Below are 15119 nucleotides of genomic sequence, written 5' to 3' on the forward strand. Positions count from 1 at the left end.
CACGAGCAGCACCGCTCTGGTTAACCTGGTTAAAGACCACTTTTTCTTTGCTTTTCCTAAATAAGCTCCCCCAGCTGTGGGTCAGCGGCCCAGAAAACACCCAGCAGCTCACAGCCACCCGACCCGCAGCCCTGCGGCATCGCTCCCAGGGCTCCCAGCAGTTTGATTTCCCCGTTGGAAGCAGGAGAGGAGGAAAACGCAGCCCCCGGGGCTGTGCCCAGCGCTCAGCCCTGCGCACAGCAGGGTGTGCAGGTGCCCAGGGGAGGCTTTGCCGGTAACGCTCCTCTCCCAGGGATGAAAGCAAACCCGCTCATAGGACAAGAGGCATTTTAAGCCATTGCTGGAGGGAGCGGGGTGGAGGGGATTTCACCCAAACCAGCTGAAAACATTCAGGTGTCGACACCTGCTTCAAAACAACACCACCGGGGAGAGGCAGGGGGTTGAAAAAAAACATCCATAAATCAGCTGTCATAAATTGCATTATCCACCGAAGGAGAGCACCCGGACTCGCAGTTCATATTCCTCCCCAAAACAGAACGCTCCACAAAGTTTGGAGATTTCCTAAGATGCTGAAATAAACGCAGCCCCGGCTTGCTTGGCTGGTGCGAGAGAGGTCTGGGGGGAACCGCAGGGAGCATTCATGACTGGGAAGAGAAATCCTGCTTTTCTTCCCCTCCTGGGGGACATTTTAGGAAAGGAGGCAGACTGCTTATCGGATGAATTACTGCCGAAGCTTAACTAAAACAATACCCACAGCTCCCGCAGCCCCTCGCCCGGGCACAGCGACCTCAGCCCCGACGGATTTACTCCCGGTTTGTGTGAGCTGGGAGCTCTCGCCCAGCTCGTGCTGGCCCTCGGTGCCGTGTAACATGTCCTCCCTGCTGCCGCACAGCCTCTCCCACTCCAGATGTGGGGTTTCTGCCCGCCCGTGCTCGGCGCTGGTTTTTGCACGGCCCCGGGAAGGTCCCGCTCACCCCGGACACGGGCAGCTGGCGGGCACCATCCCCTGCTGGAAGCCACATCGCCTCCTTTTATCCCCCTGTGGGATTTTTCTTCCTGCAGATCACACGCCGGAGCTGGAGTTCGGGGCTGGCAAACCACGCGCGAGGCGAGGAGCCGTGCGCTGGGCGCGACTCAACTCCAAGGGAGGCTTTCAAGGCACCGAGACTGCAGCAAGAAGTGGCTTTCCTATTGTCTTCCCCCCCCCCCCCCCCTTCTCTTTTGAAAGCTTAAAACTTGACTAAAGCAGCTCGGACACGGAACCTGTGCAGAGCAGACGGGGAGTTTGGAGGGGACCAGGAGCTTGTGTGGGGGCACGGCTCACCCCGGGACCCGGCCGACGGGCACCCCATGGGACCCCGCTCCCCCCACCTTTTGCCCGGACCCCACCGAGCCAGGAGCAGCCCCTGGGCCACGGCAGCCCGGGAGGGTTTGGGGAGAGCGGGCCCTCCAGCCGGCCCCACACACCGTGAATTATTTAGGGACCCCGTAAGCGAGCAGCGACCCAGCCCCTCTCCATCCCCCCTGCACCACCGCCTCCCCCCCCCGGCTTCATTAAAACCCCCAGGGAAGGGAGCGGGTAGCCTAAAACGGGTGAGAAACGGGGTCAGGGAGGAAGGGGGGGTTCTGCAAAGGGGGGGGGACGATGGGGTTTGGGGTCCCTCGGCGTGCCGGGGAGAGCAGGAGAGGAGCAGGAGGAGGGGGCCCGTTCCCCATTCCCGGGGGAGCTCGGGGATTTGGGGGGGGGGGGGCACAGCGGAGGGGACCCCCCCAAGTGGGACGGGGCGAGATGCACCCCCTGCAACAACCCAGCAAACTTCCCGAGAGGGCACCGGGGTGGGGGGGGGGGCGAGCCGGCTCCATCCCCTCCTAAAAATCCCAGCCGAGGGAGGGGGGGGGGGGGCAAAAAAGGGAAGGGGTGGGGGGGGGGGTGCTGGCTTACCTCGCCGCCGGCACCTGCAAAGGATACGGGTTACAGACCAGGCGGAGGCACCAGCTCCGGGGCCGGCTCTCCTGGCTCAGGTAGAAGAAGACGACGGGGGCCAGAGCCGGGTAGGGCAGCGCCTCCGCCTCCGAGCCGCCGCCGCCGCTGCCGCCCCCCCCGGCCCCTTCCCCGACCCCAGCCCCCTGCCCCTGCCGCCCCCCGGCCCCGGACAGGTCGTTGAGACGGATGAAAGTCTTGCTTTTGCCCGGCTCCGGGTCCTCGGTGGCCGCTCGCTCTCCAGCCTCGTCCATCCTCCGGCCGCGACCCCCCCCCGGGGGAGGGTGGGGGGGGGTTGGGGGGGGGGGGGGAGCCGGGGAAAGCCGGGGATGGGGAGGAAACCTAAAGGGGGGAGCCCATCGCGCCGGGGCCGGGGGGCTTCAGCTCCGGGGCTGCATGGCTGGGGGAGCCGGGGCCGGGCCCCCCTCGCCCTGCCCTGCCGGCTGCGGGCTCCGTAGCTCCTCCTCGCCGTGCCTCCGGGGGGGCCCGAGCCGCGGGAGGGGAGGCGGCGAGCTCTGCCCCCCCCCCTCCCTCCACCACCACCACCTCCTCCTCCTCCTTCTCCTTTTCCCCTTCTCCCCTTCCAGCAGCCGGGGTTGGGCCCCCGGGGGAGGCTCCCTAAGGGCTCCGGCGCCCCCCCCCCCCGCGCCCCCACCAGCGGCCCCCCGGGGGGGTGCAGCCGCCGAGGATGCTCGGGCGGGCGGCGAGCGGAGCGCTGGGCACCGCTGGAGCCCTCACTCCAACTTCAAGTCCCGGCTCCTCCTCCCCCCCCCAGCCAATGGAGGCCCCCCCCCGGCCCCTCCGAGCCCCCCCATTGGACGCCGAGGCCGTCAATCAGGGCTGCACAGCTGGACGGGCAGCGCCCCCCCCCCCCCTTTACCATCTCCATCCCTCCCCGGCGCGGCTGGACGGGGCGCACAGGGCGCGCTGGGGGGGGGGGGGGGGGGGATAATGAGGGTCCTGCCCCCCCCCAGCACCACCGTGGGAGGCCGGGACCCTCGTGCTGGAGGCCGTGGGGCTGCCGGCAGCGGGGGCTGCCCCCCCCCGGTGCGAGGCACACACGGTTTGTAGCCCCCGGGGGGGCGATGGGGGGGGTCACCGCCGTGCCCGTCACCGCCGGGATGGCCACGGGAAGGGGGGGGGGGGGGCGCTGCCGGCGCTGTGCCCCCACCAGCACCGCCCCACACCCAGCCCCGCTCCCTCAGACCCCCCCCAAAGAGCAGCAGGGACCCCCAGCTCCGGGGCAGAGCCACCCCCGACGGGCACAGCCCCCAGCTCCGGCCCGGGGGAGGGGGGGGGTCCAGCCCCGCCGCCCCCGGTCCCCCCGCTCGGAGGACGCTCCCGGAGCTCCCTCTGCCGGTGCGACGCCGCCCGCTGCGGGAGCCGGCCCCGACGGCGGGCACCGAGCCTGGAGCAGCCCCCGGGGAGAGGTATCGGTGAGGGTGGGGGTGAGAAATCACCCCCCCGGGCTGAGCCCAGGCTCCGGTTCCTAAAGCTGAAGATACCTGGAAATAGGTGGAAAGTTCAAGGAGAGCTTTCTCGCCCTCCCCACCGCCACCTCGCCCCACATCGCGCCACCACGAGCACCCCCCGGTGAGCCCCAGCCACCCCAAAGAGCGAGGGGAAGATGCTCGCCTGACCCCAAATGCCTTCTGCTGGCCTAGGAGCGTGCTTGGTCCTGGATTCACAGCCCCTGCTGTCCGGCCCGAGACAAACCACGTTGGTTGGCAAAACTTCAAGGGCCAACAAACACAGCCAGGCTGTGCTGCGGAACCGCCAGACGGCGTTTGGGGAGGGGAGGTGGAAACCCCACAGCACCAGGATGGTCCCCAGCAAGCCTGGGGGGACGCAATGTGGCAGCACACGGCCTGTGTGACACCGGCCAAGCAGAGAACCCGTGGCACAGGCAGTAAGGAAGAGGATTCCCATCGATCTCCTGAGTTTCTGAGTTCACCCCTCCAGACACTGCTGTGCGCACCCATGGCGAGGGCGCAGCTCAGCCAGCTTTGGCCTCTCCCCACACCTACCACAGCAGCCAGGACACGCAGACACCACAGAGCACCCCCAGCACATCCTCGTGCTGTAGGGAAGCATCAATCGCACCCCAGGACCCCCCCAGACCACGCAGAGGGATATCCCAGTGCACCCTACATGGGCACAGAGGGTGACATAGGGCAACCCATGGGTCCCACCGCACCCTAACCAGGCACAAGGGCTGACACGGGGCCACCCACGGGTCCCACCTCGCCGTACCCATTTCCCAGCACTACAAGGGGGGGGGGGACAGCAGGGGGGAGCCCAGCGGGGGTCCTGCCGCCACCCCTCGCAGAGCACAGGGGGGGGAGCAGCAGCAGCTGGGCTGCGGCGCACAGCGAGGGGCGCAGACGCATTTGCATGTGCAAGGTGCAACGTGAGATCAAGCAATTTCCTCGCTACATATGTACAGCCCGGCCACAGCTGCTTTTGATCCGCTCCTCTTTGTGTCCTGATAATGTACAGAGAGCCTTTGTGTGGCGTTCTGTTTATTTAAATGGATTGGGAGCAAACATTTTTTTTTAAAAAAAGCCGAAGCTTTGAGCCTCTAAGTGGGTTACCAGATTATATGCTGTCTCCATTTTAATTACATTTGGCTCGTTTTGTTTATTGCGTACGTTTTCAAGAATTATGCTCGTTGCGAGAGCTGGAAACATCTTGCTTTCGGAGGTACCTGCCCTATAAAGGGATCCAGCAGCACACAGGAGAGCCCACGCAAACTTTCCCGTTGCAAAGAGCGCGCTCTCCTTCCAGCTAGGATGGAAAAAGAAAGGCTCCACGGGGCTGTGCATCCTCAGAGCTTGAAAGGAAGCCTCTGAACGTCAGGAGGATGAAGCCAGGGGGATTTGGGCATCCCCGTGCTGCAGCAAACGGAGGCGCTGAAGGGCAGGGGTGCTGGCTGCTCTCCCCACACCCCATCCCCATGGGTACAGGGTAGTGCCCCAGCACAGGGCATCACCCCCAGGAGCCTTTCTCCCCCCCCCCTCACTTTGAAGCAGGAATTTGCCCCCCCCAAACCCACGAGGGGCTCGGCTTGGAGGCAGAAGTGGAGCAGGCGATCAGGGAGAGGGCACGCGGCTGCGGCCCAGAGCCCTGCCAGAAGGGTTGGAAAGCAGCAGCAGCCACCCCGGAGAGCAGAGATGTGCGCTCAGGGATTTGGGATGTAAATGAGAAGAAGTTTCAATACAGCCTAAGAAACTAATGAGGTCACATTCGCCTCACACGCGCCGCCCTGGCCTCCTAATTAGACCGAAGATAGCACAGGGGAGAGGGATGGGGGTGAGGCGGGGACAGGGCGGGCGGCAGCAGGAGGTTTAGGGCTGGGTGGCTTTGGAGGGGCTGCAAATCACACCCCAACACCAGCCATACCTCCGACAGCTCGGGAGCTAACACAATGCCCCCTGAATTACACAGAGCACCACAGGGACAGGGGTTGAGCACCCCGCTCTGCCCCCGATGCCCAAGGAGGGAAGGGAGGCAGCAGCCTCACCATCAGCCTGGCCATCCTGCTGTGCTCCCACTGCCATTTCCATGTTTTTTCAGCACAAATAAACACACTGCATTTCGCTGGTACTTCTAGGAAAGGCATCACAAGCATCTGGGGGGGGAGCTGGAGGTGGGTGGGTGCTCACCCAAGGCGTCTGTGGTGCGGTGAGGGGGGCTCGGAGCCAGCCCCTGAAGGAGGAGGAGGGGGGGGTGCGATGGAGCCAGCCCCAACCTGGGGGCTCCAGCCCCGTGGGAGCAGGTCGCTGGCTGCTCCGCTGCTGACACGCAGCTGCGGTAGCTGTGGGTGATGTTAATGTGACGGGGGGATATTTCCATCAGCTCCGGGAGCTGCAGATTGAAGCCATCCAGGCGTCTGGCTCGGGGCCGGGCGATAAATCGCAGCGAGGCACAGAGCTCTTCTCACGCCTCGGAAGCGGGGAGGAAACACGCGTCTCGCCTTGGTGCCACGGGCTGGGGCAGGGCAGGGCTCCCAGCAGCAGCTCTCAGACACGGGGTGTTGCTGGAGTGCTCCGACGGCTGCCCCCAAGCCCCTGTGCCAGCATGGACACACCGCGTGCCACGGGGCCATCCCATCAGTGATAACCCCATGAGAAATGCCACTTGCTGCATCTCAGCTGGTGTGACAACGGCATGGGGACAGCACAGAGCACCCTGCCTGCCTCTCCTGCCCTTCTCCCATCCCACCGAGCCTGTCCCCACACAGCCCCAGGTCCCCACGGGGTCTCTCCCCTGCTCCTCCCAGCCCCGGCTCCATCCATCGCAGCCTCCCCGTGGAGCTCCCATCCATCAGCGCCCACGCCAAGAGCCCCCAGCCTGAGGGTTTCGGCACATTCACTCCTCAGGACAGCGCCTAATGACCTGGGAGGAGCAGCGAGAGCCCAGCCCCACGTTCGATACAGCCCGAGATAACGGCTTAACCCCGCATAACCCCACCCGACAGCTGCTTTTTCCCAGAGCTTATATTGCTAATTCCCTTTTTCATCACCGCTCCCTCGCCCCCCTCCCTCCGCCCCGCAGCAGCAGCCGTCCCTGCGGTGCCACAGCTGTGGCCTTCACCCCCAGCATCCCACGGCCCCACCAGGCACCCAGGGCTCTGGGCTTCCCAAATCCCCCCCACCCCCAAATCCCAGCCCTGGGCACCAGCAGCCACCCTGGAGGTCTCGGTTTCATTTAGCAATTGCTTCTCCCAGCTGCTAGAGGCTACAGGCAGGGCTCCATCTTTTATTTTTTTTCCTTTTTAATGAATATTTTTATTGTTCCTCTCCATCTTTATTAACCAAAGAGCCAGACAAGTAGGGAAAATATACTACGGCACGAAGCACAACCACTGCGCAGGGGGAACGGACACCACTGGCGCGATCCGCTTGGTTTGTGAAGCAGAATTACCAATTCCAGCTGGGGACCACTTATTTTTGGCTGATGACCAGCACTTTCCTGCATGATCAACGTTTGCACCTCGACCGTTTGGTGCACAATCAATCCGTGCCTGAGCAGGGCTGAGGTTTGGGAACTGCTGCGCCTGCAAGGACAGGGCTGCGGCACCGACACAGCAAGAGCCGAGCTCTGTCCGGCTCCCGGCACTGGGATGCGGATGGGACCACAATGTAATTCAGAGTGGAACCCAGTTTTCCAGTCCAACCCCCCTCCTTTATCTTTAAAAAGCCTCATTTTCCTTAACAACTGCCACTGCACCCAGGAAACACCAGGAGGGGAGGGGATCGGTCCGTAAAGGCTCCCCCGGGATGTGGGTGGGCATTTAGTGGCCAGATCTCATCTCTGACCCTCAGAAGGAGCAAAGAGCCATCAGCCCCACAAAAACAGCCCCCCCATATGGAATTCAGGGACTAATCCTTGCACCCACAACAGTTTTGGGGCTGAGAGCCCAAACACCACATGGAGACACCAAGACACAAACGGGTGCATTGGAAAGGTGGCTCAGAACCAGGAGGGTTATTCCTGCTGCTCCACCAAGACCACGTGCTGTTCTCCCAGGGACCCCACTGCAGAGCCTGGCAAGGAGCTGAGCACACCCAGCACCGTGCTGGATGTTGGCCCTATTGAATATTTTCCAGCATTCCCTGTGAATTCAGTCGGGGCTGTCCCCGTGCCCTGCTGAGAGGCCCCGGTGCTGCGCACCAGCAGCCGCGGCGCTCCAGATTGTCCCCACATCTCTCTGAAGTGTTCGTGCACAAACAAAGCGCGGCTTTCAAGGAAGAGGCAGCCTTCAGAAAGGGTGGGAAAAAAAAAATAAATCTTGACTGAAATCCAGCCTTCTGCTGTGCCACTTGCCAGAGACAGCTCCCCCCCGATGCGCGCATCCATCCTTTGCGGAGGGCTTGTCCTGCATCCCGCAGCACCGTGACACCGCTGAGCCCTGTGCACGGTGAAGTCCAGCCTTGCCACATGTGTGTCACTGCTGCTGCAGAGATCTGTTAGATCTGGCTCTGTTAGGCCAGATTTTAGGCAAAAAATCTCTACCATGCACATTCAGGCAGGCTGCATTGTGGTGCTTTCAAGCAGGTGCCCATCGGGACACCCAAATTGGCCCCACCGGGCACACACGGGATGGTGATGGGCACCCAAGGAGATGTGGGTTTGCAGCTCCAGTACCACACTCCCAAACCTTCCCCAGCCACCCCAAGCCCTCGTTTATTGCCTTTCCCTCCCAGGATCTTTGTCAGCCATCAAGAGCCGCCGTTCCCAGTGCCTCCTCTCCCCACCCCCTCGCGCTGCTCTCGCCTTTCATCTGGTTCCCATGCAGCGCGGGTGCTGGGAGCCAGCAGCGCGCCAGCACCGCTTCTATCAGCAGCTCCCACTGTAATTGAATCTTCAAATCTTGTCTGACAGGAGGAGACAAGAGGGAAACGAGGAGCTCGCTGCTGAGCCCCACGGCCCCGAGTGCTGCGGTGCCCGTCAGCGGCAATCCCGAGCGCACCAGTCTCAGTCCCCAGCAGTGCTGGAAGCGCTGCCAAAATCCCCCTGAACTCTAAAGGCATGGTCACAGCTCAGGGTAACCCTGGAGAAGTGGGGAATAAAGCCCAGAAATGCCAACCTGAGCCGTGAGATACCAGGAGGCCGCAGTGCAGCAGCTGGGGACGGGCTGCAGGGCTCAGATCACAGCTCGGGAGGGACCAGGGTGCCAAGACCTTGCTCAGCACACGTGGATTCAGTGGGAGAGAGGAACCTCACCAACAGCACACCCACAGTCACCTGCAGCCCTCCCAAACAGCTCCAGAAAATCCCCCCCAGCTCTCCATGCAGAAAAACCACAGCAGCCAGGGACACTCAGCAGCGCTCCCACCTCCACATCCCTGGCATAAGCCCACCAAGAGCCCCCCCCCCCCCAGGACAACCCTCACCCCCCAGCTCTTACCTGCACGTTTAGGAGCCTCAGACAGAGCATTTTTCCCCCCCAGCACTGCAGCAGCACCCATAGGGCCAGCAGCTGGGGGAGAAGAGCCCACAGCACTGCTGGGCACCAGCTGGGTCAGTGCTAATTGAGAAGAGGTGGATGACCTGGGGATGGGGCTGCCCTGCAGGTCAGACTCATCAGATCCCCCCTCGCCAGGGCTGTGTTGTTGTTGGGGGGTGAGGGCACCAAATCCCAACCCTGCAGCATGTCCCAGACCCAGGTGACGGGTCCGGGAGGGGGCTGCACCCATCCCAGCCCTTCCCTTGTCCCCAAACCACAGCTTTTCCTGCTGCAAATGACCCAACTGACTTTAAAATAAATGAATATTAAATGAACATAAATGAGCGTGGATGTTTCCTGCTCTGCTGAGGAGATGAGCAGCAGGAGGATGGGGAAATGCAGACCTTGGGGGGCTGGGAGGAAAAGGCTCGGGGCAGGAGGGAAGGAGCCCCCCCCCCCAAGCTGGCGGCATGTGGCTGCCTGTGGGGTCCCTGCTTCCAGACACCCTCGGGGCCAGCAGGAGCCCAGATTTTGGGTGCCAGGAGCCAGGGCCCTTGCTCTGCGCTTGGCTTGGTCCCCACCAGATGCCACCAGGCACAATGACACTCACAAGTTAGGGACACCCCCAGTGCCACCGGGCTTTCTGCACCCCCTTTTTCTCCTTGGCCCCCTCAGTGCCCCCGCTCCAGCTCGCCCGCACCACCCCTTGGTGCGGAAGGGGCTTTTTATTTTTTTCCCTCTCACTTTTTTTTTTTCTTTAAGACCTCTGCTGGGAAATCTTTGTAATTAATGGCCCTTTAAAGTAAAATATAATTAAGAATAATGTGGAGCACGCCGGAGTCTGCCAGCAGCTCGCGACGCAGGCGGCTGGTGGGGAGCGGGCAGCCGAGCGGCTCCGGGTGCCGTACGCAGCTGCCTCGCCCCTGCCCTCATTTAACACAAAAACAATCTCCAATTCACCAAAAATGCCAGATTTTGCTGTCACATCCGTGGGGACACTGAGATTTTGGCCACTCAGTCCCCTGGGTGCAGCAGGACGGGATGCTGAACCCCAAGCGCTGGGACAAGGCGTGACCCCAAAGTGCCCGGGTGCTCACGGGGCTGTGACGGCACAGTTGGTGCCTTCTTGGGTAGAAAAACGTTATTCCCACACACTTCTCGAAAGCCAGCGAGGGAGAACCTGCTCGCTGAGCTTCCAACAAAACCTGAGCTCCCCAGTCACCCTTTTGCAGGGAGCGGAGCGCCGCAGAAGCGTGCAAATGAGGAATGGCTCATTTAAATTTAATGCTGATGAGGAGATCTTCCTCCTCTTTCCAGCAGAGAGCAGATGTTCTCGCTTCGCACAGGCAAGGCGCCTCTAAATCACTTCCCCAGCACCGAGGTGGCTGCTGATGTCATTGTTTATAGGTTGTTGGTTATTATTTTACAGACAAACCTGACATTTTCCCTTTTAAAGATACATTGGGGTGGATGCTGGGTTTCTGCCACTGCAAATATCCTGGCAGTCCTGTCGTCAGCCTTCCCTTCCAAGAGGCAGGATGCTTTCCGTACAGCACATAATTAAAACAGCACTTTGAATTTTCAGCAGCTTGCAACATCCCCGTGATATACGGGAACGCAGGCGCTGCCGAGCCCAGCCCCGGAGCCGTGCGCGAGCAAGGCGTGCGCGCGTGGACACCGTGCCATGAGTGTGTGCTTGTGCAAAAGTGCAAGCACCTCCACGTGTGAGTGCAAAACACGTGCAGGATGCAGGTGGGGATGGATGGGAGAAGTGGCCCCAGCGCTGGCAGCTCGGTGCCTGGGTGCTTTGAGCCGACTCAGCCCTGTTTGGCTGAATGGCACCGCCCGGCCGTGCCCGGCCTTGGACACGGGTCCTAATTAACTTAATGAGTCCCCCTCGACACGGGCTGATTGACTGTGAGGTTTTAACCAGGCACTGCGGGCTGCAGGGGTCATGGCTCAAATGGGGTAAAAAAGCAGGAATTTGGCACTGCCCAGCACTTGTGGGCACATGTGGCCAGGTGCGGGGATGCTGGAAGGGGGGCGCAGCCCTGCAGAGCCCCCGGGGAGCCCGCTGCTGGCCCCATGAAGCTGCTCCTGCTCCACACACCAGTGCCAGCCCAGCTTTTCTTTCCCTTTCCATCCTTTTCTCGGGAAATTAATTTATTTGGGAATGTCTGTGGAAGGCAGAGAGCCATGGCTGGGGTGCAGCCGGGGCTCTGGGAACCCAACCCCACCAAAAAAGCTCCAGCGGAGCCCCCCCGTGTTATTCCCACAAGCAAACAGGGTCGGAGCACAAACGCTTCAACTTCTGCAGCTGCCAGAGACGGGCGCCTTGCCCAGCACCATCCCACTGGCCCTTACTGGTGTGACTGGGACAGATCCCACCTGCAGCAACGCAGCAGCAAGCGCTCGATGCTCGGAGGCAGGCAGGAGCCAGGGATGGGAGGGAGGAAGGTGCCGCACCGCTAACCAAGCGAGGGGAGCTGATGACACCAAATTGGCTCGGTGTTGTTGGGTTTGATTACTTTTTCTTCTGAGGTCTGGCTTCTATCTGTCATTGATGTTACGTTGCATAACCAGGGATAAATCTGAATGAAGTTAATACCCACGGAGCGTGGTGCCGAATATTCATGTACTGGGAACCAGAATGAGGCAAATGTGAATCTTTATTACCAGTGGAGCTTGTTAAATATTTATATTTTCTGTTTGAGACGCGCTGTGACACACGCAACTCAATTATAATATAACTAAAAACCGGGCTAAATTATAGATAAATGGCAACAAATGAAGAGGGGAGGTCTGAACTTCACCATGCCCCGGGGTGGGGGGGGAAATAACAAACTTGGGAGAAGAGCAATGTCCCAGCAAGGCCGTGGGGACCTCAGCTCGCTCTCCCCAGGGGCACGTTGCCAGCCCCGTTCCCCCCATTTCTGTCCCCCCCCGGTTGTCCCCCCACCCCGCCGGGGTGCCCTGCTCCACGCCTGCCTCGCCAGTGCCGGCCGAAGGGAGCTGCGTGCAGGAATGGCCTCGTTTTGCCAACAGATGAAGAACGTGCCATTTATTGAGGAAAACAGCAATAGAGAAGGCAAAAAAAAAGAAAAAAGAAAAAAGAAAAAAAAAAAAAGAAAAAAGGAAAAAAAAAAAAAAAACAACAACATCAACATTGGAATTTAAATTAAATTTAAATTACAACTTTGCCAAGGCTCGTGACCAGAATCCCTTAATCCCGTTTCTAATCCTGCTCCCTCGGAGCCAGCAGCCCCATGGACCCCAGACCTGCGGGGATCCGACTCCACGGCCCTGGTGCAGGATCGGACCCGGAGCAGGATCCAACCCGCGGCATCAGCAACCGGGGTTTTAATTCCCTGAGCTCCCAGCCACGGCGGCTGCGAGCAGGCTGATGATTAGCAGTAATAACGCTAATCATGGCAGCGTTTCCCGGCGTGGTGGCTGGTGGAGGAGGCTGCTCACCCAGCCCTGGTGACCAGTGGCGGGCTGAAGGATGCTGAAGAAGCCCCCGCTGGGAACGCGCTGATCCCTGGCAGGGTTGGATCAGATGGGTCCTGCTCGAGGGGAGACAGAAACAGCCGTGGCCCCAGCCTGGCTCATGCTGAGCCCTTCCAGCATGGGGTCAGGCATGAAGCCTGGCACCGGGGGCTCGAGCAGGGCTGTGATTCCCCTCCTGCTCCCTCTCCATCGCGTGCGGCTGGCAGGCGGTGCGCAGGGAAGGGCAGGACCCGGGAGGTGTTGGGTGATGTGGCGCGAGTGATGCTGGCGCACCGGGGCGGGCTGGAGACCTTCCTGGAGACCTTCCCCTGCAAGAGCTCGGCTCCTGGAGCAGCCTCCCTGCGGGCTGCTGGCCACCCTGCCCCACGGGACTGATCCTGCCCCCAGGCACGGGGCTGGTGCCCGGCTGCCGGGCCGCATCCAGCCCCCGCGGCACAGCTCTCCGTCGGCACGTGGGCTGGGATCTGGCCAGGACGCCGTCCAGAGCTTTTGTCTTTGTGTACTCCTTGTAAATTAGATTTTGCTCTTTGCTCTGTTGTCCCTGCCAACCCCTTAGGAGCTTGGAAATAGCTTGGTCCCCTTCTTCTCCCCCTCTAATTTCCATTCCTTCACCCAAACGCGGGTTCCTTTTCGTGCCCGTTTTCCTCCTAGGGTGGGAGGTAACGGGTCTGTGGTTGCGCGCGGACAGCTCTGCACCAGCCCGGCCACAGAAACTTGAGTTTTAAAAGCTTGTGGTGGCAAAAAAAGAGCCACAGAGTGGTACAGCATCCCAAGCAGACACCGGGCATCGCACGGGGGAGCAGGATCTGGCCCCACGGCAGGACCCAAGAGCAACCACCGTGTTCCCAGAGGAGCAGGACCCTCCGCCCCGTCACCCCCGTGCTGACATCAGTGCCGCCGCTACCAGCACCCTGGATCTATCCAGGGCCCCGTGCCTAATTTGGGATGCGGTGGACATTTTTAATCTGCTGCTATAAATATTCATGGGCTGTCAGCTATGAAAAAGGACCCTGCCTCCTGCCGTGCTGCCCTGCCGGAGGGGACCAAAAGGGAGAGGGACCGAGCCCCGGCTGGCCACCACGGGAGCTCCCCATGCTGGCTGCTGCCTTTTCCCAGTTTTCTATACCCCAGTAGGGGATGGCTGCAGGAGACCACACGGCTCTGAGTGGTTTCCTCCTGGCAGTGACGTCCCCGGAAAGCGCGGGGGCGAGCGGCGGCACGCGCGGGGGCCGGCTGTCAGAGCCTCGAGTCCCGCAGAGCCGCAGCTCACGCCTGTCACAGCAGCCTGCTGAGCTGCAAAAACCCAACAAGGGGCTCGTGCTGCCTCACGTTCCTGCTGTGCAAAGCCCCGGGGATCGCTCGCTGCCAGCTCCCACGTCTCCACCTCACCAAGGTCCCCGCGGAGCCTCCGCCGGGGTGCGCAGCCTGCCCTGAGGTGTACGGAGAGCTGAGCGAGTCCTCGTGTGTGTGCTTCACCCCAGCACATCGACCCAACCCGGCCTCTAGCACAAACTAAATTAGCTGCCTTTAATCTGGAGATAATCACATGAGCCCGTCCCAGATTTGCGGGTGGTGGGGATGGAGCAGGGTGAGGAAACCAAACCCCACGTCCCGCAGCAGGCTCCATCCCGCTGTATTCCCAGAGCCCCCTCCCCGGCACGGACACTGCCCTCTGCAAACGCCCTCCCCCGGCCTCTGCAAAGCCTCCAAAACGCACATTTCATTTAGATTTAATGCAATAGTTGCCGTGGTCAGTGAATACCACAACCGTATTAGCGCAGGATTAATAGCCGTGCCGTGGCCAAGTGTCTACTGCCTGATCCCGGCTGCGTGCGGGTGGCCAAGTGCCGGCTCCCCCTGCCCTGGAGGCTCAGGGGGGGGCTCCTTGAGCCATCCCTTGCTTGCTTTCCAGAAAGACCCCTTGTGGCTGAGGGTCCCAGGGTAAAGCAGTGACCTTGGTGCAGTGCTCCCAGCACCATCCCGACACCGACCTGCAGGTGAGGGCAGAGCCGCTCACCCCGTCCCCCTCGCGCTGTCCCCAGCTTCCTGGCACCCGCTCGCGTGGAAAGTCGGCTTAAAAAACACAAAATAACAACAACTGAGCAAGTGTTTGACAGCTTCGGCTGCAGATTCTGCTTTTCACGAACGTTGGCGTCACTCAAGCTGGATGGCACAAACAGCTGGGTGGGGTGCGAAGGGGGAGCGAGGGGGGCCGGCCCCAGCACCCAGCGGTTCCTCGCACGTGTGGGGCTCCAGCCCCACACCTCCCACCCCCAGCCCTTCCTTACATCTACCTGCACTGAGCTGCCAGGGGCTCCTCGAACGTTTTGGGGCACAATGAGGCATTTCCATCACTCCAGCACAGCACCAGCGCTTCTCAACCTCCGCACCAGCACCGCTGCAGCTCCCAGCTACCAAAACTTGCCCGTTTATGCCCAAAATTGCAGGGATGCATGGGCTAATTGGCTGCTCGGGCATGAGCTGATGGGGTGCTCAGGTGTTGCTTAATTGGGTGCTCAGGTGTTGCCTAATTGCCCACCCATGCGTGCAGCAATGGGGCGCTCAAGCGTGAAGCCATCGGGTGCCCGTGCAGGGAGCAGAAACCTCACTGGTTCCCCTCTCCTCGGAGGGGCTGGAAGCTGGGGAAGCGAACGGCCAAGGGAGAGAGATGCAGAT

General features: G+C 61.3%; 1 protein-coding gene across 23 annotated transcripts in view; it reads right to left on the bottom strand.

The window, feature by feature from the left end:
- The window catches only part of CACNA1G (calcium voltage-gated channel subunit alpha1 G), a 130297-nt gene extending 127686 nt beyond the window's left edge, over positions 1–2611 (bottom strand). For 7 of the 23 annotated variants that reach the window (XM_068654831.1, XM_068654826.1, XM_068654828.1 and 4 more), the window contains exon 1: positions 1970–2600. In XM_068654831.1, the coding sequence (XP_068510932.1) occupies positions 1970–2235 (266 nt within the window). In that variant the 5' untranslated portion in view covers positions 2236–2600. Of the gene's footprint in view, positions 1–1969 lie in introns of all 23 variants that reach the window. The other 16 variants (XM_068654816.1, XM_068654821.1, XM_068654815.1 and 13 more) reach the window with 5 other exon arrangements.
- Between the last annotated feature and the right edge of the window lie 12508 nt (positions 2612–15119).

The sequence above is a fragment of the Anas acuta genome, chromosome 18 (genome assembly GCF_963932015.1).
Source record: "Anas acuta chromosome 18, bAnaAcu1.1, whole genome shotgun sequence".
NCBI classification, from domain to species: domain Eukaryota; kingdom Metazoa; phylum Chordata; class Aves; order Anseriformes; family Anatidae; genus Anas; species Anas acuta.